At 44.9% G+C, this 23,407-nt stretch overlaps 1 protein-coding gene across 7 annotated transcripts in view; it reads right to left on the bottom strand.

The window, feature by feature from the left end:
• Nucleotides 1-1,990: 1,990 nt before the first annotated feature.
• ankhd1 (ankyrin repeat and KH domain containing 1) overlaps nucleotides 1,991-23,407 on the bottom strand; it is a 26,683-nt gene continuing 5,266 nt past the window's right edge. Inside the window, exons 3-39 of one of the 7 annotated variants that reach the window (XM_079268581.1) lie at nucleotides 17,882-18,038; nucleotides 17,509-17,671; nucleotides 17,177-17,324; nucleotides 16,852-17,085; nucleotides 16,636-16,730; nucleotides 16,122-16,277; nucleotides 15,428-15,509; nucleotides 15,003-15,194; nucleotides 14,777-14,886; nucleotides 13,628-13,715; nucleotides 13,028-13,155; nucleotides 12,780-12,923; nucleotides 12,552-12,666; nucleotides 12,161-12,423; nucleotides 11,716-12,003; nucleotides 11,204-11,621; nucleotides 10,971-11,110; nucleotides 10,753-10,864; nucleotides 10,508-10,653; nucleotides 10,263-10,405; nucleotides 9,583-9,796; nucleotides 9,291-9,466; nucleotides 9,025-9,187; nucleotides 8,841-8,936; nucleotides 8,612-8,728; nucleotides 8,332-8,500; nucleotides 8,008-8,204; nucleotides 7,537-7,886; nucleotides 7,196-7,348; nucleotides 6,802-6,951; nucleotides 4,615-6,175; nucleotides 4,231-4,420; nucleotides 3,818-3,943; nucleotides 3,332-3,583; nucleotides 3,020-3,204; nucleotides 2,765-2,932; nucleotides 1,991-2,618 (exon numbers count right to left, since the gene is read on the bottom strand). In XM_079268581.1, the coding sequence (XP_079124707.1) occupies nucleotides 2,559-2,618; nucleotides 2,765-2,932; nucleotides 3,020-3,204; nucleotides 3,332-3,583; nucleotides 3,818-3,943; nucleotides 4,231-4,420; nucleotides 4,615-6,175; nucleotides 6,802-6,951; nucleotides 7,196-7,348; nucleotides 7,537-7,886; nucleotides 8,008-8,204; nucleotides 8,332-8,500; nucleotides 8,612-8,728; nucleotides 8,841-8,936; nucleotides 9,025-9,187; nucleotides 9,291-9,466; nucleotides 9,583-9,796; nucleotides 10,263-10,405; nucleotides 10,508-10,653; nucleotides 10,753-10,864; nucleotides 10,971-11,110; nucleotides 11,204-11,621; nucleotides 11,716-12,003; nucleotides 12,161-12,423; nucleotides 12,552-12,666; nucleotides 12,780-12,923; nucleotides 13,028-13,155; nucleotides 13,628-13,715; nucleotides 14,777-14,886; nucleotides 15,003-15,194; nucleotides 15,428-15,509; nucleotides 16,122-16,277; nucleotides 16,636-16,730; nucleotides 16,852-17,085; nucleotides 17,177-17,324; nucleotides 17,509-17,671; nucleotides 17,882-18,038 (7,649 nt within the window). In that variant the 3' untranslated portion in view covers nucleotides 1,991-2,558. Of the gene's footprint in view, nucleotides 2,619-2,764; nucleotides 2,933-3,019; nucleotides 3,205-3,331; nucleotides 3,584-3,817; nucleotides 3,944-4,230; nucleotides 4,421-4,614; nucleotides 6,176-6,801; nucleotides 6,952-7,195; nucleotides 7,349-7,536; nucleotides 7,887-8,007; nucleotides 8,205-8,331; nucleotides 8,501-8,611; nucleotides 8,729-8,840; nucleotides 8,937-9,024; nucleotides 9,188-9,290; nucleotides 9,467-9,582; nucleotides 9,797-10,262; nucleotides 10,406-10,507; nucleotides 10,654-10,752; nucleotides 10,865-10,970; nucleotides 11,111-11,203; nucleotides 11,622-11,715; nucleotides 12,004-12,160; nucleotides 12,424-12,551; nucleotides 12,667-12,779; nucleotides 12,924-13,027; nucleotides 13,156-13,627; nucleotides 13,716-14,776; nucleotides 14,887-15,002; nucleotides 15,195-15,427; nucleotides 15,510-16,121; nucleotides 16,278-16,590; nucleotides 16,731-16,851; nucleotides 17,086-17,176; nucleotides 17,325-17,508; nucleotides 17,672-17,881; nucleotides 18,039-23,407 lie in introns of those variants that run through there. The other 6 variants (XM_079268582.1, XM_079268583.1, XM_079268584.1 and 3 more) reach the window with 6 other exon arrangements.

The raw sequence follows: 23,407 nt of genomic DNA, 5'->3' as shown, positions 1-23,407 counted from the left end.
ACGATGCCCCGGTACTGGACAGGTCGACTGTGACCGAGACCAAGGTAATCTGATGTCACAAACAATCACACCCCAGTGAGTACATCCACACACTTGAATGCAGTAAATAAATGAAGGATACCACTTAGACAGTGTCGCATTAATAGAGGTCAAGGCCCAACATTAAAGAGATAAGTTCACGTCATCCACGAGCGATGATGACAACACGTTGTTTTGGTAGTGACAAACATGTAGTAAGGTAGCTAGCTAATGTATTTAAGCAGTTGAGTGTGGTGGAGATTTAAATGCTGACGTTAATCAGAGAGCATATATTTGACCAGACTTTAGAGTAAAAGACTAGATGTAACGAACCCTACTGCCTCTGTGAGGTACTTGTGTAACGGTAACTTCTTTCAGCAGCGTTCACGCTGGCCCGCTTCTATAACTCACCTATTGGGACGAATGGGTTCTCCTTTGTTTTTCTAAGAAACTTCTCTTTCAAGGTCTCATCTTTGGCTCTCGGTAAATGGTTGAAGCCTTCAATGAGCGGGGGCTGAGAGAAGTCAAATGGCACAAACGCTGGTGGCGACGATTTAGGTGTTTGCTCGGAAACTGATGTCGTCCCCGCCATGTCAACTTGAGAATGCACGAGCTTCTGAAGAGGTCACGTTGTGGGCGTTTCCCAATGTGAGACAGGAAGTGCCTGCTGGGAAAGAGAACCAATGGGATTCATGGATGAACTGGGAACTACACTTCCGGTTACACTTTGACCTCAGACTTCACAGTAAAAGTCCTGAAATTTTCCAACGCCAGATATGAAAGTAATGAGTATCGATGTGAACCTCCTGACACACAACACAAACGAAGTTCGCTATACATAAACAATACGGTCCAATATTAACGGAAGAGCACAGGGACATAACTGTAAAAACTTAAAAAGCAATAGACAGGATTACTTTGTGTCGAGTATGAGAACTGCATTAATTAAGAAAATAACAATCGAATCTCTGGCCAGTTAGCATTTCTTTGATAGTGGCTCCAGTGAAAGAGGTTGTAACCTTTTGAACTGGGCCCTATATGCCCAGATAAGCATTGTGCAGCTATACAATGTAAGATATATGACGAAAGAAATTACACAATATAAACAACTGTAACCTGATATCCTATCACGTTTTGTACGATCGTGTTTCCATAGACAAGGAGATCATGTCTGTTTTATTTATAGTATGTTATCCTAGCTTTACATTTCATATTATAGTTGGTGTATTCTAATATATTCATTATATTGTGTATTTCATATAAATCTCTAGTGTTATATATATTTACTGTTCCTGTATAATGCCTGGATAATATGCAGTTGTAACAATCATTTCCTAATTTGGGATTAATAATGTACATCTATCCCTCTGTTTAATACTGATAGCATTGTAATAGTATTACAGGTCAAATGTTTGCCAATCTCAACAAAGCTCCCACTCTTACCACTAAGTGGCAGTCTTCGGTAAAGTCCAGTGTTCCAAACATTGAATCTCAAGTACCCAAAGTAAGAAGTAGTGTTGTATTTTGAGGTTTAAAAAAAAGTGTAGTTTTAAGTATTCTCCAACAGCTTCATATGCTGTATGTATTGAATGCCCCTGCTGGCTTCCCCACGTGGTCCAGTCAGATTCCAGCAAATGTGTCCTGTTGAAGTATCATCTGGCATGACAGTGAAGCACTTTCAGCGAGTTCAAATATCAGCAAAAAGAACAAATGACACATTCATACCTCAATGAAAAAAAATTATAAAAAATATATGAATCAGATTGTTCTATAAAACCAATTTACAACCATAAAAGTAGGTCTCAAGACGGCACATGGACTCCAGCTGTGAAGGACCGTAAGGAAAGCGATGCTGCCCAAAAAACAGCATAACTCATGAGATGAAACATGTACCAAGTGTTGATGTCAGAACATGAAAGAATAGTAGAGAAGTAGTAAAGAATGCTTCATAAAACAGCACACAAATACTTTTCAATCTTTTTATTGAATATTAAGGTAAATATTTCACATTAATACAGGCTACATAAAGTAGAGCCACTATACGACATGAAATTTACTCTCATTTTAACCCTTTTTAGTATGTAAACAATTATACATGTATTTACCACTCTAAAAGGTTCTGATTTGTCTCTCTTTAGGTAATCATCATCTAGTTCTGGGCCAAGTTTAAATAGCTACTTCATGTTGAGCCCCCTGCAGCCCAAGAACGGTGTATGTGGGTTTAAGTCAAAATCGCTAAACTACGCAGAGAATGGATCCTGTTGAACAGGTGATCGCGCTTGTTTGTTTGCATCATCGGGACACTGCTAACAGCTCTCGCCCAATTTTCTCTTTATTCGTTTGAGATAGGCACATCAAAGAATGGCGTCAAGAGATCTTCCAATTCTTCAACTTCTGCTCTGCACTCTCAGGTCTCTACGACAGTTAACATGTTGTACGTTTTTCTTTTTTCGGTGTCTTATTCGGTCATATTCGTCAGTTGGTAATTAATGTACGCGCTGTGGGTCATGCTGTGTGCGTTTGATTGCTGTGGACGCTGTCTAGTTGACGTGGTTCAGGTGCACATTGCCCACATGAGGTGCCCAGGTACCAGGCCACACCTGAGGGGAGAGAGGATCAATAAGGGGTTATGTTAGAACCACTGTAGTCAAATGTTACAGAGGACTAATGGCAGAAACACAAGCCTGACAGTTCAACTCTAAGCATATGATTAGACAGCATGGGTAGAATAAAAAAAGGACATTACCTGCTGTTGCGGGTCAGAGTTATCTGCGTTGTTTGGGACCACTTTGATAATGGGGCTCCATGCGGGGTCACCAGCGTGCAAACCATTGTACATCGGTCCCCCCGGCCCCTCTGCCATGGGAGGATGTGGGGGCAGCATGGTTCCTCCATACATCGACATAGGCATCCCCTGAACAAACAACATGTTATTGGTGAAAGGTGTGCCCATAGGAGAAACAGGGGTTGAATCATCTACAGAGCTATGGCTCTGCGTTACCTTTGGGAAGTCCATGTAGCTGTTGGGCAAATGCTGAGGCTGGTGGTAGTTGTTAGCAGGGTTTGCAATGCCTGTGTCATCCTGCTCCATGGGCTGGTGCTGAGAGAAGGCAGACTGCTCTGCCTGCAGCTGAGGGTGCATCATGTGGCTGCTCATCAGGGGCTGGGACCAACCGGACATGGCCTCTGTATCAAAGCACACAGAGGGTTGGCATTATTAGTGGGCATCAGTTACTGCTGCACACTAACAATTTTTCTCTCAATTGTAACAAAGAAAAAAAAATACCAGTACAAAATTTGCCTTTGCTCTTACCCGAAGCACTGCCAACCCCGAATGACCAAATGCCTCCCTGTCCAACAGATGCCGTGTAGCTGGTGGTGAGGAGAGGTGGGTTGACAGAACCAGTCTGCCTGATCCTGGCTAGCCGCTCTGTGCCGATGGGAGGGGGAACCTTCCGGTCCTGCTGTGAGGAGCTGCCTTGCTTAGGCTGGGGAGGTGGGGGACCAGCTGAGGTGGAAAGGTTGGAGGAGGACACTGTAGATGGAGGCGCGACAGGAGATTCACCTGGTGTAGAAGAGACCGTACAGGAAGAAATTGTTAGAGGCTGATCAAATTTACACATTTGAAAGTACTAAAAAGAAAATTCATGAATTTAAAAAGGGTTACAGAAGAAACAAGTCAATATCAAAAGAACAGTTAGAAAACCCATTTTTTAAAAGTCTAAATAGATAACAAAAGGGTGAAAAGTAAAAAAAAAAAAAGAAGCAAAATCAGAATTAAAAAAAATGAGCCAAGTACCTGATGTGGATGCACTCCATGGGTGAGGGGAAAAGTGCTGTCTGCTGAATGAGGGCGCGCCGACTCCTGCATGACCGTGCAGATACACAGGGCTGCCAGAGATACTGGTGGCATAGCTGGTCAATGCTGTAGGTGCAGACAATTAAAGAGACCGCTCATTATTGAGCACATGAGGAAGCAAACTCTACCTCAAAACTTCACCTTTTGGTCTTTTGTTTTCTCACTTGTAAATGATTTCTCCACACACACACACACACACACACACACACACACAACCTCCCCTCATTTTTGATTCGGTTATTTTAGTTACATTCCTCTTAACGACCGATTATTAATCTCAAAAGGATTTCATTGTTGTATTTAAACCAGTGAAACAAACATCTACATGTATAAAGCCAAATAAAAAGTCATACCGATGGGGCTGTTGACCATCCTCTGTGAGGCAGAGCGGTAGCCAGGGGCTTTGGAGCTGTCTGGGGGAGGCGGGGGCATCATGTTCTCCATCTGGCCCATGTTCATGTAGGCTGGTGGGGCTGAGTACGACTGCTCTGGAGGTGATCGAGCTGGCAGATGGCACGCACCCCACACCTGATTGTTTCCAACCTGCAAAGCGGGCACAATTCACAAAGTTATAATTACTGGGTATGGTAGTGCTGAAGTAATGTTACTGCAAGAAAATGAGCCGCGAAAAGGTTGTTCAGCTATTTAGACTCCTTTTGTATCATGAAGTCATTACAGCGAAAAGTAAAACAAGACGTCAGGCTAATGCGCTTACTATAACTGTTACGTCATCTCACCTGGCTGTTATCAAACATACTGCTGAAGTTGAAGAGGCCTGCAGGACCGAAGTTGGGGGGTATCTGCTGAGGCTTGCCTGCATTGGCCACGTGCTGCATCTGGGAACCGTTCATCATCCCCAGGTTTGCAGAGACCTGAAGGGAGCCTTGAGCATGGCCTTGGTTCTGGGCTTGTGGAGGCAAATTTGTCGGCTGGGACGTCTGGTTTTGGGTCTGTTTCAGGGGTTCTTGCTGAGCATTGAAGGGCACGAACACAGATCGTTGTTGTTGCTGCTGCTGCTGCTGTTGCTGCTGCTGCTCAGGAAGGGAATAGTAAGTCCCTGTTGGCTGCATACGATGGGAGACTCTGGGTGCAGGGGCTGAGAAGTGGGGTACAGTGTTGTTGGGGTGTGCAACATTGTGTGAGAGGACAGGAGGAGGTGCTGAGGGGTGGTGGGAGCTGGCCTGTGGGTTGAGGAGGGGTGGTGGGGCCTCTGTAGATGATGCAGAGGAGGGGGGAGGAGGTAACTGCTGTCGGGGCTCTGGCTTGGGAGGTAAAGCCATGGCGGGGGCAGTGAAACCCACAGAGTTGATGCTCTCACTGACAGAGACAGACTGGTTCTCTACAGATAGAGAGGGTTTGTCTTTTCCAGGAGGGGCAACGGCACTGGGCTCCGTTTTAGTTGGCTGGAGGTGGGACTGCGAGATAGGTCCGACGAGCTGCTGAGGAGCATTAGCGGTATTTGTAGTAGAACTGTGATGTGCAGGAGAACCTGTGCCTCGTACTGCATTGCTGCCACTAGTAGAAGTGGCAGCAACACACACAGGGATGACACCAGCAGACTTGTGGTCATGGATAAAGAGCTGTTTTCTGACAGAGGAAGGAGTGGGGACGCTCGGCTGGGGGTTGTATGGAGTAGGATTTGGGGTATGAGGCGAGGCCGCAGCTGTAGACGTGTTAGGAGCACTGGTGGTAGAGGTGTTGGTGGCAGTGACCAAGGCTCCTGAGCTGGCTGTGTTGCTGTGCTCACTATGGTTCGAGTTGAGTCTGGCCTGGCCTCCAGTGCTGTTGGTTCCTCCATTGTGCTTGGGGGAGCTGTTAGCACTGCCGGGACTCACCGGACGCACAGGAAAGGGGCCCCAGGTGCTGGGGGCGGGAGAGAAGGTGCCACCAAACTGAGCCATGGGTAGACGAGGGTGTCTGATCTGGTGCATGGTCTGAGCAGCCAGTAAAGCCAGCTGAGGGTGGGCATACGCCAAGGGCAGAGACACAGGGAAGGGCTGTCTGACATTTGACGACAGCCCCTTCCCAAGCTTTCCCCCGGCCTGAGAGGAGGGTGAAGACGAGGATGAAGAGGGCTGGAACGAGACGCCTGTGGAGGTGACCAATGAGCTCAGGGCCTTTGGCCCAGTGGCTGAACCGCTGGTGGCCCCAGTGGTACTGGAGAAGGAAGCCGAGGTCGTTTTAGAGCCTGGGGCTCTGATGTGGTTCCTTGGGATCAGATCTTCAAGCTCTTTGGCCGGGTCTTGGATAAGAGCATTGATCAGCTGGACTGCATACCTTGTGGACTCCGTCCCTCCTCTGCAACAAAGAAAAATTCTTTCAGACTGTGTTTTTGTGCTAAAAAGCATAACAAATCACAAGTGATGACATTATTTAGCCTGATAAAGTTTTGCGACAGACCAGAGCACAACCCAAAAAGGTTTTAGTCACAAAGTGGCTTTTCAGGTCCTCAGTTTTGGGTAGGTGTCACTGCACAGTTACTTGATTGGTGCCTAAAGTCCGTGGTCTACTATCGCTTCTGCCTCGTTCAGTCAGCCTTCTTATCTTGACTCTAGTTTCTTAGTGCAAGGGAAACGTACTAACAATAGCAAATGTGCAGGTTTACTGTTTTCACCATAACAATGGTGGACCAAGATGCAGGCACAACATCCACCAACGGCTACGCTTTAATTCAACTCAAGTTTCTGCTCTGCATGTGGAACTGAGTCTATGTTTCTCTACACTGTTGTTGAGACAGAGACTTCTTTGCGCGTTAAAAATCCCTGAATTCTACAAATCCCGTGTTGGACTGTCGCACTGTCGGACTAGCCCAGTGGGAATGAATGACATCATCCAAGAGGGGCTTACATGCTTAATGCAGCTCACCAACTGTTCTACTCCAGCTGTAGTGCCGCGTACAGTCCACCAGAGGGCATCACATTTACCTTATGGTGATCATCCTCTCCCCGTTCTTGTCCTTCTGTTTGTCTACGTCAATGTGTGCTCCCGTCACGTCCTGGATTGCTGTGATGTTGCATCCTCCTCGGCCCATGATCCGAGACACAACAGAGGCCGGCACAGACAGCTTCTTTGATCTTCAAAAGAAGCAGTGAAATTTCGTTATCCGTGTGTCTATACTGGCAGATGTCGACATTACTTATGGCAATTTACGTCACAAATGTTCTTCAAAGCAAATATGTTCCGTGGTGAATCTTAACCAGTTTTTTCCTTTCAGATTGGTGCACATTAATTAAAAAGTGGCCATGTCAATTTAAAACCATGTGAAAGGTTGCAATGCAAACAGATAAAAAAAAAAAAAAAAACTTAAAAAAAACTGACCTTCTGACCACCTCCTTCCAACCTTCTTCTCTCTTCTGGCCTCTCTTGGGGCTTGTGAGGCTGAGCTTACTGTTGGGCGAGGTCATGGGAAGCGCCATGGTTTTGAATGGAGAAGGCAAGGAGTTGGACGAGGAGTCGCTCGTGTCCAGAGCTCTGTGACAAAACAGGCAAAATAACAAAGATATAATCTGTTATTTGACACTGAAATATATTGAAATAACACGTACTGCATATAGTTCACACATAAATATAGCATTCTTAAAACTCCTTTTCCCTAGATGAGCAGCTACACACACACACACGTTGAATGATGAATGAGCTCCGCTCAGTCAGGGACTCACTTTTGCGTTGCTTTTGAGATGGAGACTGTGACCTTGTTGTCCACCTTGCATTCAGTCTGCGGCTGAGGACAGTGTCTCTTCTCTAGGCCGCGCAGGAGGCCCTGGGCTGCTCCTGAGGAGGGCACTGAGGACGAGGAGGACGAGGAAGAGGAGGAGGAGGAGGCGGAGGAGGTGAGGTCAGGGAGGTAGTTAAGCTCCTGACTCTTGCCCCCGCTGCTGCTGCTCTCGCTGGCACAGTCGGTGCTATCCAAGGGGTCAGAATCGCTGTTTCCACCCGCCAGTCCCCCACCCCCGCCCCGTGGCTCACCGTGGATCTTGTTCTTGTCAGCCTTGTGCTGTGCTAGTGCAACCTAGAGGGAAGACACAGACGTCAGCATACATGTACTTTTAGTCTGGATAACCACAGCTACACAGCAAACGGTGATTTAGAAAAGACAAACGGGATCATTGATAACACGCATTCGTGCTCACCTGCGGATCCTGTAATATGATGGGTTCGTTGGGCGAGTCCTTGGTCTTGTTCTTTTTGTTCTTGCGATTGGTGCTCGGGGTAGTGGCCACACTCGCTCGCTTCTTCCCAAAGGCTGTCGGGAAAGTGGTGGAGGTGGCAGATATACCAATGGTGGTGGTGGTGGTTGCACTCGGAGGCTCGATAGGAACCTCTTCTTCTGAGGGGGGAGAATAGGTCAAATTCAACAGTTACCAACCTTTTAATTCTTGTACAAGATAAAGTTTTAGAAACTCAAAAATAATTCAGCTGTCTCTTAACTAATAGCAAAAGTCATAAAATGTTACCATCAGCTGAATCCTCCTTCAGCTCCAGCATCTCAGAGAAGTCCTCCTTGGTTTTCTGCCCCTCCTCTTCCTCCTGCTTCCTCTTCTGCTCCTCCTTCTTCTTCTTGCGTTTCTCCTTGCGCTTCTCACGTTTAGCAGCCAGGGCCTGCTTCTTGCTCTCCTCTCGGGACTGTCGCACACAACACAGAGTAGTAAAAAACATGTTTATCCTCATCCACTGTATGCAAAGTATTCAGAATGCTTTAACCTCCCAAAGCACAGCCATGGGGTTTGACATTACCTTCTCCAAGTCCAGCTCCTTGAGGAGAATGCTAGCATTCTTGTTGGCCTCGGCTGCCTGCTGGTCTTTGGCTTTGACAATGGTCTCCATGCACTGGTGGCACTTCTTCAACAGCTCCTGCAACAACAGGAAGCACACAGCTGGAGTTACAGCTTTGCCAACATCGTCATCAGCTCTGTCAATTCCAACAGATGAGGCAGACTGATGACTGACAAGGAAATCACCATACCTTGTCAGCGATGGTGGCGATATATCTCATGCACTCAATATCTGATGGGAATTGGTTGACCTCCTTCACAAGATACTGCACCACCTTCACGTGGCCCTGGAATGTGAAGTAAAACAGTTAGTAACCAGAGGCTTGGCAAAGTGTAGCGCGACACTAACAATCAGGGTTTTGGTGAACTCTGCACCTTGCGAAAAGCAGCCATGAGTGGGGTGATCTTGCGGTTATCGGCTGCATCCACATCAGCACTGGCATGCACCAAGAGCTGGACCACGTCAAAGTGACCTCCATTTGCCGCCAGCCAGAGAGGGGTGTTCCCTTTCTTGTTCCGCACGTCGATGTGGGCACCCCTGCAAAGACAGGAAGACACCTGATTCTAATCACCAAGGCAAGTGTGCCTTTATACTTCTAAGATGTTAAACACAATGTACACAAACACCCAAGAACACTCACCGGTTGATAAGCAGCTCACAAAACTTGTAGTGGCCCTTGTCAGCAGCAATGGTGAGGGCGGTGTCTCGGGATGAGGGAACAGGGGGAGCGTTGACGTCGGCGCCTTTGTCCAGAAGCACTCGGCCCACCTCTGCATAACCTCCCGAGGCGGCCTCCATCAGAGGAGTGAGACCAGTCTGAATGAAGTGAGAGGGTACTCAGCAAGATAGCCAGCTACACCGCGGGCTCAGCCAGTGAAGGCCGGCAACATTTACAAACAAATTCCTTATTCTATGTGATCCAGACTCCTCACCTTTGCGCGATGCTCCACGTTGGCCTTGCGATCCAGCAGCAGACTGACGACCTCAGCCCGGCCCTGGAAGCAGGCTAGGGTCAGAGCTGTGTTTCTGTTGGTCTCAATCTGGGCGTTGATGTCCGAGCCCATATCGAGCAACAGCTTCACTGCCGGCACGTGACCATTCATGGCTGCCAGCATCAGAGGAGAGATTCCCAGCTTACTGCCAGTCCTGGTGCGAGAGTAAATCAACAAAATGTTTAGAGTACAAAAGAATTGAATAAAAACAACTGTTTAATGTGCTGCGAGGAGTATAACATACATCACTGAATATTCGTCTTGGTACACATTATGGCTTCATTGCAATTTAATGTAAATGTATTTGAACTTTTTGCAGAGCAGCATTTATCAAAGTAGCAGCTACTATAACGTTTTGGTGTTGAAGTTAAAATACAGTTTCCTGGCACGCCATTCATAACATACTTAATCGCTATGCTATTACCTTTGGGTGTGACTAAAAGCCAAAGGCATTTTACAGAAATGTATTTGTTTGGCACAGTTTCATTAAAAAAAATTTAAAAAAAAGTGTCTCTAATGTCACATCATTTACTTCCAGGAACTAAAACAACGTTGTCACATTCAGATCAAGAAGAGGGATTACATCCTGAAAAAGGATTATCGAGGTTCTTGCTGCTCACCTGGAGTTGATCTCAGCTCCGGCATTGAGCAGTATCTTAATGATGTTGACGTAACCCCCAGAGGCAGCCAGGCTAAGAGGCGTGTAGTCGGAAACATTGCGGTGTTCTTTATTAGCTCCCCGAAGCAGGAGCAACTCAACCACCTGATCAACACAAATGACAGTTGCATAGTTAAAGCCAGGACACAGTTAAACAGGAACGTCACTATTGTGAAGATAAACTCAAAGACGCGGAGGTGCGTCTACCTCTTGGCGTCCCCCGGAGCAGGCCAGCGAGAGGGGCGTGTCTTTGGTTCTCTCTGACTGAGCCTCAATGTCACCCCCTTTATCCAGGAGCACCTCCACCACTCCAACGTGGCCAGCAGTGGCAGCCAGGATCAGAGGAGTAAAACCTGTGGAGAACAGAGACAGTGTGAATTGTGAACTAAATTTCAACTCATATCTCCCTTTGTCATTTTTCTTATGGCCAATTTATTATCACGATTTCATACCTTTTTTGTCCCGGTGCTCAATGTTGGCTCCCCGTGCAATGAGGACAGACACAAGCTCCTCATGTCCTCCTGCACACGCCAGCGTCAGCGCTGTGTCATGGTTACTCTCCGTCTGTGGGGGGAAACAGGGTTGATGACTTTGTGCAGACAAGTACTCACACTTGCATTGTCAATTCAAAAAATGTCTTTGTCATGTCAAAATTGGCCCCGTGTCTTACATGTGCATCGATGTCAACAGAGGGGTAGAGGGGCAGGACTGAAGGGGGCGAGGCGATGTTTGAGGGCATCTGTGTGGGTGGTTGGGACAGGGGCGTGGGCGAGGTTGTGGGGTTCAGCATGGGCACGCGGCTGCTCACAGCTGCAACAGAGAAAAAAGTTATTGGATTCGGGATTTCATACATTTGTGAGTCAACAACAATCTCGGGTCGACTTTAAAAATAAATGCACTTACCTGCCATGATGTCATCCAGCGTGTCTGTGAGCGTCTGTGCAGGTGTCGCTACCATGAGCCCATCTGGGGCTTGCTGAGGTATCATGCCTGGGCCTAACCCAGCCAGTTGTTGACCCTGCTGCTGTTGGCCCAGCATCTGCTGCCCCACCAGTACCCTCTGCAGCTCTGGGCTGGTGCTTCCCGGGTAGTCCGCAGGGTTGTAGTCTGGCAGTGGTTGGATGGGGACGAAGGCAGTCTGAAGAGGCGGTGGAGGAGGCTGGGGCTGGGTCTGTGGCGAAGGGGGCAGAGGAGGCTGCTGCGGCGGCTGTGGCCCATCCCTGTAGAGGATTGTGCCCACCTGAGGAAGCTTGGGGTAATCGGCGTCTTCTCCACCTGCCTCTTCCTCCGAGCCCTCCTCTTCGTCGTCGTCATCGTCATCCTGAAAAAGTATAAAACACCATAAGTCTCTAGGGTCAATAAACAGTGATAGAGGAGTCAGCACTAACATCATGACATAAAAATGAGAGGTTCACCTCTTCCCCTTCCTCTCCCGGCAGCTCCACTTGCTCCCCATCTTTGTTGGCCTCCTCATCCGTGTCAGAGCTGGTGTGTAATTGGGCACCTGTTATGGTCAGAAGCGCTCCGGGTACAGATGTTGTACTTGCGGGAGCTGGGCCTGGGCCCTGGCTCTGTCCGGCCTCCTGCTCCTCCTTTAAACCCTTCGCCTCCATATACTCTTTGGTGAACTGTTGCTGTGTTTTCAGCTGCAGCTGGCGCTCCACCTTCTGCAGCTCCTTCAAGATTTTCTTCTTCTTCTGCACCTAAGTGGGGAACAGCCACATCCATGTTTGACTAACGTCTGTTACGGTTGCTATGCATGCAAAACAACATTTAAGTGTGAATTTGATGGAAGGTAAAAATCCATCTTAAAGTTCTGAAAACAATGGATCCTGGCAACAAATGGATGATGGCTTATACCTGCTCCTCTCTGCTCTTCTTCAGCTCCTCAATCTTGTCTTTGGTGAGCGGCTCCCCCTGAATGAGCTCTAGCGACTGAAGCTGGGCCTTCTCGATGGCGCTGATTCTCTGGCCCAGCTCGTTCAGCTTTCCCTCCGTCTCCTCCACAATGCACTCTAGAGGCTGGCACAAGTGGAAGGGCGGCAGAGGGTCTGCTTCAGGCCCCCGGCCAACTGAGCTGGGGACACCGGGCTGAAGGGGTGCTTGTCTCTGTTTGGAGACGCCTGGATATGAGCGAAAGAGATCCAAGAAGTTGAGGATTGGGATGGGTTAAGAATAAAATGCCTTAAAACTGGGGAGTGAAGTCTTAAACTCCATTTCGTGAGTACACTCCCTGGTTGACAGAACTTACAGCACTGATTACCTTTGCTGGAGACGGGTGGGGGGGCGACGATGCTTGATGGGGCCCGGTCGGGCTCCTGAGGGGGCACTACCATGGCGAGAGCTTGGAATGGGACACGTGGAACCTGATACGACAGAGGACATGTTTAGTTTTAAGCTCTCAAAATCAGCTATAAGACAAGATAATATTCCCCAGATGTTAACATTAATAAAAAGCACGAGTTATTGCTGTATTTACCTGAGAGGCGTCTTGCGAGGGGGGAGTGAGCTGGGAGAGGTCAGGAGCTGGGACAGACAGGATGTTGTTGGGGTAGTCCAACAGGTAGGACACCACATTGGTGTGGCCACCCTTAGCAGCTTCTATCAACATGGTTGAACCATCCTACGGAGAAAACGTACATGGTTTCAATGATGTGTTGATAAACACATGTGGACACGCATTAATATTCCAATTAGTCCCATCGATATCCAAAGTGTGTGCATTACTTTGAGTCTGTGTGTAGGATCCGCCCCGTGTGCCAGCAGCAGCTCCACCACAGCCAAATGTCCTCCAGCACAGGCCAGAGACACCACTGTGTGGTCATTGTTGGCAGTAGCTCTGTTCACATTAGCACCTGGACACGAGAAGAACGAGGGTTAACACATTAACTCACTGTGTATGAGATACAAGTGTAATTAATGCATTCCCAAAAGCAAACTCCTTCGAAATCCAACCCAAATGAATTCGGAATAAATCATCAATAAAAGCAGTATTGCTGCATTAGGATGGGTGAGCCGATGAAAAATGTATTCTAAGAACTGTGACAGTTCGTAATCTATCATCTATTATGAGTGTTATCACTTACAAACGGTAAGTGCATCAGTGACCAACACACTGAAGGAACAAAACTCTTTAAATTGATTTTAGTGTAAAGCCGAGCAGCATCCAGTCAAATTGTAAAAATCAATAAAACCTAATTTGCAAATAATTCCTTTTTAAGCTTTCGATCTCGTGAAATCTTTTTTTGTGGATTTAGACAAAAGCAAATCACAATTTCCAAAGGAAGTACATTAAACTGTTCTCTGAACAGGTAGTGAATAACTCACCTTTGCTGATAAGGAACTGTACTGTGCAGAGATGTCCCGCCCTCGCTGCTTTCATCAAGGGCGTCCGCCCCCCTTCAGACTCATGTTCCTGGAAGACAAGGTGAAGATGTGTTCAAGTTTAATTTAGTCCAGAAGTTGAACAAAAGACAATTGGTGCAATTTGGACACAAGACGTTACAAGTAGGCATGCACAGATACCTGATATCGGACAATGAGGCTGATCTATTCATTTCAAATCTATGTTGATGTTATATACCGGTACCTTTTAATTCCTGTTTAATTTTGGCCATTTTTTTTTGCTGCATTAAATAGTTTAACGCTTCAATTTATATTGTTGTTAATTTTGAAGATTTCTTACTACGTTGCTGGTTTACAATTCATAATTTTAATAATAAATAATGTAATTATTTGTTCCATTTTGTTTCACAAAGTTAGTAAATAAATGTTTAAGTCAAGTCTAACCGTACACATAATAGGATGATCCCAGTCTCTTCACACAGTGAGGCTTACAGCTTAATAATTAAACACTGGTACGGGATCAGTACTCCATATCAGCCGATACCCAAAACCTAGGTATCGGGACTGAAAACGTTGGATCGGTACCGGACTCTGATTTACTTCACTGGAGTCAAAACAAGCGGATAGAAAACTTGAAGCAGAATCAAGCCAGAGTGTATTTCACCAGTGGGACTTGGATATGTTTCTCCCCCGTTAGCATGACTAACTCCAAGGTGTAAGACTTGATGCTAACTTATAAATACTAATAACAATAGTGCCGTCAAAATACCTTTGCTTCAAGTGAAGCATGAAAGAGGCCTTATAAGCACAAGATACTTCAATGTACTTAACATCTGTTTTAGGTGGAGCTTTCAATACGAATGTGATGCTGGATAGTTGGATTAATAATAATGCATCTTATTTTAATCGTTTTATTTTCAAATTGGAATTTGCAAAGTAGGGAGTAACATTTTCCTGTCAGTTAAATGTAGTACTGCAATATTCTCCTCAGAAGTAGAAGTAAACAGTAAGTACTATACATGTTGAGTTGCATATTTTTAAGTGCTTTGTTTTTGACATGTTTTGAATGGGCACCGCACTAGTGTATAACAAAGGGCCAATCATAAGTGAGGATTAAAGAGTATGGCGTACCAAATTGGCTCCAGCCTGCAGCAGCACATCGGCCACATCAGTGTGTCCGTTCTCACACGCATACGTCAACGCTGTGTCACCCGTCGCCGTGGTGGCATGAACGTTTGCCCCTGAATGACAAAACCAAGAGATTAGGGTTGTGAGCGCAGAGGTATAACTGTGACATTTCTGCACTAAAACACAGCTAAGCATACTCTTTGCTCTCCTAGTCTTTGCTCTCGTTCACCTGCAGCCAGTAGGTATTTGACCAACTCCAGATGGCCTTCCTGTGCAGCCTCCATTAGAGGTGTGGAGCAGCCTAACTCGATGTCGGCGCCCGCCTTGATGAGGAAGTCCGCCACTTCCAAGAAGCCTCCGCAGCACGCGAGAGTCAAAGCTGTCTCCTGGGTCTCTTCTGTCTGGGCATTGATGTTAGCACCTGGTCAACAGAACAAGGACAGTTAGCGATTAGCTTTCATAAAGTGCATGCATTTCATTCATGCTTTAATAAATAAAAAGATGAAAAAGACTTTACAGACTACTCTCTGAATTATCTTATTTCTGCTTAAAAATAAAAAAAGAGGGCGAAACAAATCCAAACAATTGTGTACTGTTCACTGGAACATGATATTAAGTTTCAGTTTCCCAGATGTAGAAGCAAAGCTTGCTTACCTTGAGCCAGCAGCAGTGCCACCATCTCCTCATGGCCTTCTCTAGCTGCCTCCATCAGAGGTGTGTAGCCTTCATCGTTAACCTGGACAAAAACAGAACCGACCGCAGATAAGAAAACACAGGGGCGAGTATGACTCACTGCAAGATTAGTACGTGGTCTGAAGTCTTTTGTGTACTCTCACTGAGGATGGAACATTTCAACCGGCTAGTTCGATACCGGCACTGGAGTCGACATCTTTACATAAAATGTTTGGTGGTAGAATAGAGAGATCGAAAACACCTGAGGCAACGCCATTTGGCCTCACAGCTTGTGTTTGAGTCTGCTACCCAACAGCAATGAAATATGACTTCATCTTTTTTAAGTTCTTCCTTGCTTTTAACTGAACTAACATTTTTTCCAAAGATTACCCGTGTAGTTATAGTTAAATGCCAATCCCAGATTCAATTCACATTTTTATCTAAATTGCTGGTAAAGTATTCATAACAATGTGTCCCAGTTGTAGCAGAGCAGTGCGATTGTCGAAAGGTTGAAGGCTATTCTCCACAGAAAAAAACTCTACCGCCGTATTTTGTGGAGAAAAAGAAATTGGTCTACATAGTTCATATTTAAAAGACACAGCTCCAGAGAGCCAACTGCACCCTTTCCTGTAGTTATGTTCTTGTGTTGGTATTTGACGTCTCTCTCTTTACACACCTCTTCTAAGTTGGCTCCTCTCTCTATGAGCAAGGCAGCCAGCTCCACGTGTCCTCCACAGGCTGCGAGGGTGAGGGGCGACTCGAAGGAATCGGCTGGCATGTTGACCTGCGCGCCGCTGTCCAACAGCAGCCGTGCCACCTCCACATGGCCGTCCTGGGACAGCGAGACACACAGAGAATGTAGAGATAAGCACCTGAATAAATATATGGGATCACTCTTCAATTAAGCCAATACACTGTCACGCTGCAGGAGTCCGAGAACCTCTATATTTCTATTTGATTTTAAAAATATGACAATTTTGATGAGGTTGGTGAATCAATTTAAACTAAAACTGAGTGAAAACGGAAATAAATTGTTCAAAAAGCAAAAATGAAATCAAATAAACTAAATTTGACGAACATGAATGCATTAATTGTTTGTAACAAAAATACAGGCAAATATAAAACAAGTGGCGGAGTGAACTGACCCTGAGAGGAAAATATTTAGGTAAAGGTTTGGGTCAGATGCTCACCATGCACGCCTCCATCAGTGCGGTGTGCATTTCATCTGTTTTATGTTCCTGGTCTGCTCCGGCCTCCAACAGAAAACGCACCATATCCAAGTGACCTGCAGGGGACAAAACCAGAACTCATTATCCAAACATTTAGTCACAACTAAAGAGCATGTTTAAGGAACAGAACCAAAATAACGCAATCAACAGAACAGACACGAATGGTTCAGCTCTGACCTTTGTAGCAGGCGAGTGTGAGAGCGCTCTCTTTGAACTCATTGGAGTGTGTGTTGATGCCGGCGCCGTACTCCAGGAGTACCCTGGCCACCTCTACGTGGCCAGCACTGGCCGCCTCCATTAGAGGCGTGTGTCCGTTCTCGTTGTGGTCCTCAATATTAGCACCCTCTTTCAGCAGCACCTTCACCACATCCACGAAGCCACCGGCACATGCGTACGTCAAAGCTGTGTTGCCTGGGAAACAGCGGAGAGATTAATATGAGAGCAAAACACAGAAAGTAAAGGAAGTAATCATAACTGTAGAGAAATAAACAGGGGTTTTTACCTGTGGAGGATTGTGCATTAACATCTGCCCCGTGGACCAGAAGCAGTTTGACGATGTCGACATAACCGCCGCTGGCAGCAGCCATAAGTGGCGTTATGTCTCCCTTGATGCCTCGGTCCTCCACATTGGCATGCATGGCCAATAAAACCTACGGATGAAACACGAAATAATGATATTAAGAAATAAGCATGGAGGTTTGTCACCACAACAATCAACCAGTGATACCATAACGCTATCTTTGCAGGAAGGTTTCTTCAGTGCACAGGCACCACACAATAAATAAATTACAATCCCGCTAAATCAAGTCCAACTCCAAACTGACTTTCACGTACCTGTGCAAGTTCATAATAGCCTGCCGAGCAGGCGAGGCACAGCAGGCTCTCCCCTTCCTCCGTGTGTTCGTTGACGCTCCGTCCCTCATCGAGCAATTTGCGCACAGCGTTGACATCCCCGTCTGAGCACGCCTCCGCTAAACTACGGCTGAAAATAACCAGACTGCTACAATTACTGCCACTGTGACAGGTGAAGACACAGACGCCTCACATTTACGCAAACACTCGCACATACACGCGTGCATACTGCATGTGCAACTCTGATTTGACAGAGAGAGAGCGACTATGCTAGGTCATAATAACTCATAACTTTATGAAACTTTGCACAAGACAAACTGGTACATGCCAGCGTCGGTATGGGAGAGATACATACTTGTCGGCTTGGCCGGCGTTTAGTGTGTTTTCAGCTCTCATACGGGTCAAGGCAGCTGCAGCTTCGTCCAGGGCACAACTCACAGATGACGTCAGTCGCCGTAGCACTTCGGGGTCTGCAAAAGCTTTACCATCGGCAGTTGACAGTTTACCGATGCCTGCCGAACACCAAAAGGGCAGAGGTGCATAGGGCAAGGCAAACCACAGGGGAGCACAACCACACCAGACCAGATGAAGAAGCAAGTCCAGTCAATCCAATCCAGGGTTAGTAGCAGCATACAGAAAGAGGAAAAAGAACCCAAGAAAAATAAATAAATAAAGAAATTCACACACAGAAAACACACACACAAGCATTTGTTAATATGGCTTACAATCTTTCCTCACTACTTCCAATACACCATCTGTAATGTTTAACTCCTATAAGTTTGCCAATGACTGGGTCAATGGTACAGTACAAAACAATCTCTGCTGGGCTACTATGGGAATATCTGGGTGAAAACAGATCAGTGACCAGAACTTGAGTGACTACAGTGAGGGAGGTCATGCGAGTCCTAAAGGCCAGTAGACATCGGTTCAGGCTGTTATGGTTGAACAGAAAAATGTCTGAATTATAGAAGGGTAAAAGGCAGTGAATGTGAGAGAAACTGGAGACAGTGGGAGAAAAATGTGTTTGTGTATGCGTGTGTCCTGAAAGAGAAGGAAAGCCAACGAGGATAACTATGCTGTAGGAAAAAAGAAAAACTGCATTTGCTCATGGCTGACATTTCCCCAACTGGTGAAACCATTCAAGTGTTGTTGTTGTGTGTGGCAGCAGACGTTTTAAAAAGGCATGTGTGAAAAGAATAAACAAATAAAATAAAAAATAGGAAGCAAGAAGAGCCAAGAGAGAGAAAAAAAAAGTGTTTGCTTTGAACTTTTTGGCCTCAGTGAGCTCCGGTCCTTGTGGTTCTGCTGTGTTTTCGCCACTAGGCCTGCGACGTGAGCTAAACTTAGCATGGCTCTCACACCAGGATTTCGCAATAGTTACGAAGGCAGAGGGGAAACAACAGGTCAAGGAAGTTGATCATTGATGTTATGCTGCATCATGCTTATCTCAGAGAATGCAGGTAGTTGACTGATCTAAAGCAGACTGAGCAAACCCTGTGTCCGGGTTTAACACGTTGTAAATGCCTCGGATGAAAACAAAGAAACAGACTGAAGGCGAGGTATTTTTAGAAGGCCTATTTGTACAGTTGTGTATTACACCGTAAACAAAAACAACTTCCTCTATTTAGGTCACTCTTTCTTGAAAGAGCAAAAAAGGACAATGAGCTCTCAGTGAGGTCAAGACTGTGACTTGGGTCCAACTGAAACACGTCACTGTCTCGCCACTGAGCAGACTACACCCAGTGTCCCACCAACACACAACGAAGAAACATTTTTATCCAAGTTGCTACTTAAAAGTTGAGCCAATGTTTGTTTGAGAAGAGTCAACATGCATTTCTGAACAAAAGTTCAGAACTTGTCAGTCTATAAACTAACTTTTCCGACGTAGCTAACGGCTCACAAGGCAGGAATGAAGAGCTTCATTGTTTTTATCAAATTCTCAACATACTGGCACCAGGTTTTGATGCTAGCTGGTCGCAGCTTTTTTAAATGACCACGTAAAGTGGCCTTAAATCCTGGGCCTGTAATAGCACAGCACAAAGGCGTTTGAATCAATGGAATCAAATCCAAATCTAGGATGCAAGTGTGGTACAGTGTGCTTACCCATAAGTACTTGCTCTCCCCAAAACTCTGACTTTTTTATTTATTTTATTTTTTACAGACAACATGATCTCTGGTCTAGTTGGGCTAAAATAGAGTGTCTGGGGAGGTGCTTGATCAAATCATACAACTGGCATTCACACAAGTCTTCACATGGGTCACATTAACTTGACATGTGATGATTCGACATGTTTAATATTCAGGTTAATATCAAGAAAGATGTACAGGGACACAAATGTCAGGTCAAGTGAGGTATTTGGTTGCCTAAATTGACAGTTAGCTAGTTGTTTGTATGTAGAGACACCACTTTGCATCCAGTTCACTCCATGACCAGTCCAACAAATTAACAAAACTGCAAATGTAATCCAAGATGCATACCACAATAATTCAAAAGTAATTCACGTCTTTAAATTGGGTTATGATTTCTCCAACATTCACCTTATTTAGTCCGACACAAAGCTTTCAATACATTTACGCGACAATCAATTAGGGCGGTCCTTGACTGAGATGGTTTCCTCTCAGACACAAATTATTTACTTTAAGAAAAAGCGTCAAATGTAGGATTCAAGTGGTCGCCTGTGTCACAGGTGAAAGGGGGAACAGAGTTGCATTCTGGGTACAATTTTGCAATGTCCGCGCTGGTGGGTCTTGGCTAATGAATTATTGACGTTTCTAGTGTTCATTATAGTCAGTAGAGCTACTTGGAACACTGATGTAAAACATGTGCCTTGTGTTTTTGTTGTCAGTGAAGAAAACACATCCCAGAGAAACGCCTCTCAACTACTGAACACATGGGTCAACTGATGTTATTGTTTTTAACAAAGTCTTTGCCTTTATCGGACGGATGAAGTGTTTAATGGCAGACTAGAAACAGAGCGAGAGGTATGACATGCAACGGATGGAATTGAACCAGGAACATTGCACTTACGTGGCATGCACAGTGACTATTCGGCTACCAAGGTGCTCAAACTGATGACTATTTACTAACAGAAAATGTAGTGGCAACGACACACACACACACACACACACTCTACAGTTCAGAGCGACAGATCTTAAAAGTGCTTGTCGGCCTTTTATGAAATGTGCATTTATCAGCATGAGAATTCTCATGCTCTCTGTAGTTCATTTAATATTTTTGTCCTCTTGACTTTTACTTCATTAATTAGTTTTGGTCCATTTATTACCGGACCGCAGCTGCACTGCACCTCTGAACTTTTGTGTGTTTTGATTGTTGTGTACTTGTCTGCTTTAGTGTCGTCATTCTGTAACGTTTATACCGCTGTGTTAACTAGGTCTCCCTTTGCAAAACAGGTCTCTGACCTCCACTGAATTTATTTGATTGAAGAAAAGGTTAAATTAAAATGTTCCTTAATGCATTCGTATCTATATACTCGGGGTGTAACGGTTCACAAAATTCACGGTTCTGTTCGGTACGATGCAGTGGAGCCACGGTTCGGTACAGTCGAAAACTATAAATGCCAGAGAAATGTACTTGATCTTAAAATATATTTATTCATTACAACTAACATCATGAAGTTATTCTTTGACTTTGAACAATGATGGAACTATACCTGAGTGAGCCATCTTCTGGGGTGTCTTCTTAGCAACACATAAGCATAAAAAACAAAAACTGCTCCTTAATGTTATGTAGTATTGTTACTTACATCTTGCTTACATCTTGTATTGTTACTTACATCTTGCAAAAGAGATTTTAATCTCAATGGGACTACCTGGTTAAATAAAGGTTTAAAAAAAAAAAATGTATTTTATTCAAACGTATTCCGTTCGTCATGCGTACCGAACCGTGAGCCTCGTACCGAACGGTTCAATACGAATATGCGTACCGTTACACCCCTACTATATACCATACTTTAAATTGAGTTTGTTGGTCCATGCCCTTTTGTCTTTTAACAGCTGAGAATAGTGAAGTTTAGACACTGTTTTGGGTTTGCCAAGTTTGATTAGTGCGCAAAAGTATGGTCTAACCTGTGACTGCCAAGATCTGACTAAAAAGGTACGTGTTGAATCTTATCAATCTTTTTTTAATCTTTAATCTCTTCGGGACAACCAACAAATGTCAACGTGCGCCACTGTTTTCTGCAGTCACCCACCTGCTCAGCTTGTATGTGCAACATAACATTGACAGTACAGAACTACTCGTGGTCAAAAGCTCCACAGGGGACATTTTCATGCAAATGTACAAGATAGCTTATAATCTAGTTGTCTTTAAAGGAGGGGCAGAGAGGTTGCTCATCGTGACATGGAGAGCCTGTCTATCGCCGTATAACTGCCCTCGCTATTGTTCAGAACGTGATGCTGATTTAGAGTTCATCACGGGCCACAAACTGTAATATTACAGAGAAACAAACTCGCAGGGCAAAGCCCATTTTCCCACCTATGCACACCTGGCAAACAGCTGCAGTGAGTAACATGACCACTGGACTGTCACCAAAGTTAAAAAGAGAAGAGATCATTTTCATCGCTTTCAGGCTTACTGAGAAAGACCTCTAAAGGGAGCATCTGAATCTAGAAGTGAACATCGACGATACAAACTTGGTTTAAGCTTTAAATATCTTAAAGTTTGTAATATATCGTTATTCACTCAGTGGTCACTTTGCTCCGTAAACATGTACAATCTAATCTGCCATAAAGTATGCTTTTATGACACCTATACAGGTTCACATTTTTTGTTATACGGTCATAGAGGTAATAATTCCATTGCATGCTTCAGCATTGAGGTCGTAGTTAGTGGTGGTGTTGTACTGGACTGCTTTACATTGAGGAGTTTCTAATTATCTGGTCCCCTTGCGCATGTTAACAGGGAGGACAAACATAATTGAAACACCTCTCAATATAATGCAATAGAGCACCCCCATTAAACTATGACATCAGTAAGTTGTTCTCTTGAATTGCAATAGATTATACAGTTGTACCTAATAAAGTATGTATTAACTAACTACGCTCTGAGGAAGGCTTCTGCAAAGTTGAATAATCATCATTTGCAGATTCATGGTATTATATTGTTCATATCACCTGGTTTGACCTTTGTTTTGTGCGCACCTAACTGCCTTTTTCCAATTCCAATCATATTACAGCTGTATTACCAAGAGAATATAAGATATTAGCCTAAGTATGGTAGCAGTATCAGTAGTTCTCATTAATAATGCATGATGACTTTTATTACATCTTGCATTTGTTGTAATCAGGTCTGCTGGGAAAGAATAGTCTCTTCACAACACTTACAACAGGCTTGGTAAACTGATCAGAATACCCCTAACCAAATGCAAGTGCAATTATTCAAATGATTAGGGGTGTCGCTGTCAAACTTTTTAACCAGATCAGAACCCGAGTCCATTTATAACGACCAACTGCTGATGCCAAATCTCATCTGCTATTTACTGTGTATTTTCCCTACATAATACAACTGCACAGTGCACACTTCCGTTTAGAAAAAGACATCTTTGTGAATTAAGGTGCGGTAAAATAAAGCATCAATTTGTCAGTAATAATATCTATACATTAAGATAACACAGCAAACGTGCTCCTTTCATTTAATAGTTTCCTGTATGATTTTGTATGATGACCTGCATGGATTTTCTGCTTCGTCAAGAGTGTCAGTTCAATTTTGTTTTTTGTGTTGGCAGGTTTGGACGGCCTCTCTTCATTCCCCAGGAGAACAAAATGCTCAAGTTCAGCAACCGTTAGCAAGCAGTAGGACAATGTCAAAATGATTTATTATTTATTTTGGTTCTGTAATCCAGAGCAGTGGATTGGAAGAGAG

Source organism: Melanostigma gelatinosum (genome assembly GCF_949748355.1).
Source record: "Melanostigma gelatinosum genome assembly, chromosome: 5".
Classification (NCBI taxonomy): Eukaryota; Metazoa; Chordata; class Actinopteri; order Perciformes; family Zoarcidae; genus Melanostigma; species Melanostigma gelatinosum.
This window is presented reverse-complemented; position numbering and strand designations above follow the sequence as displayed.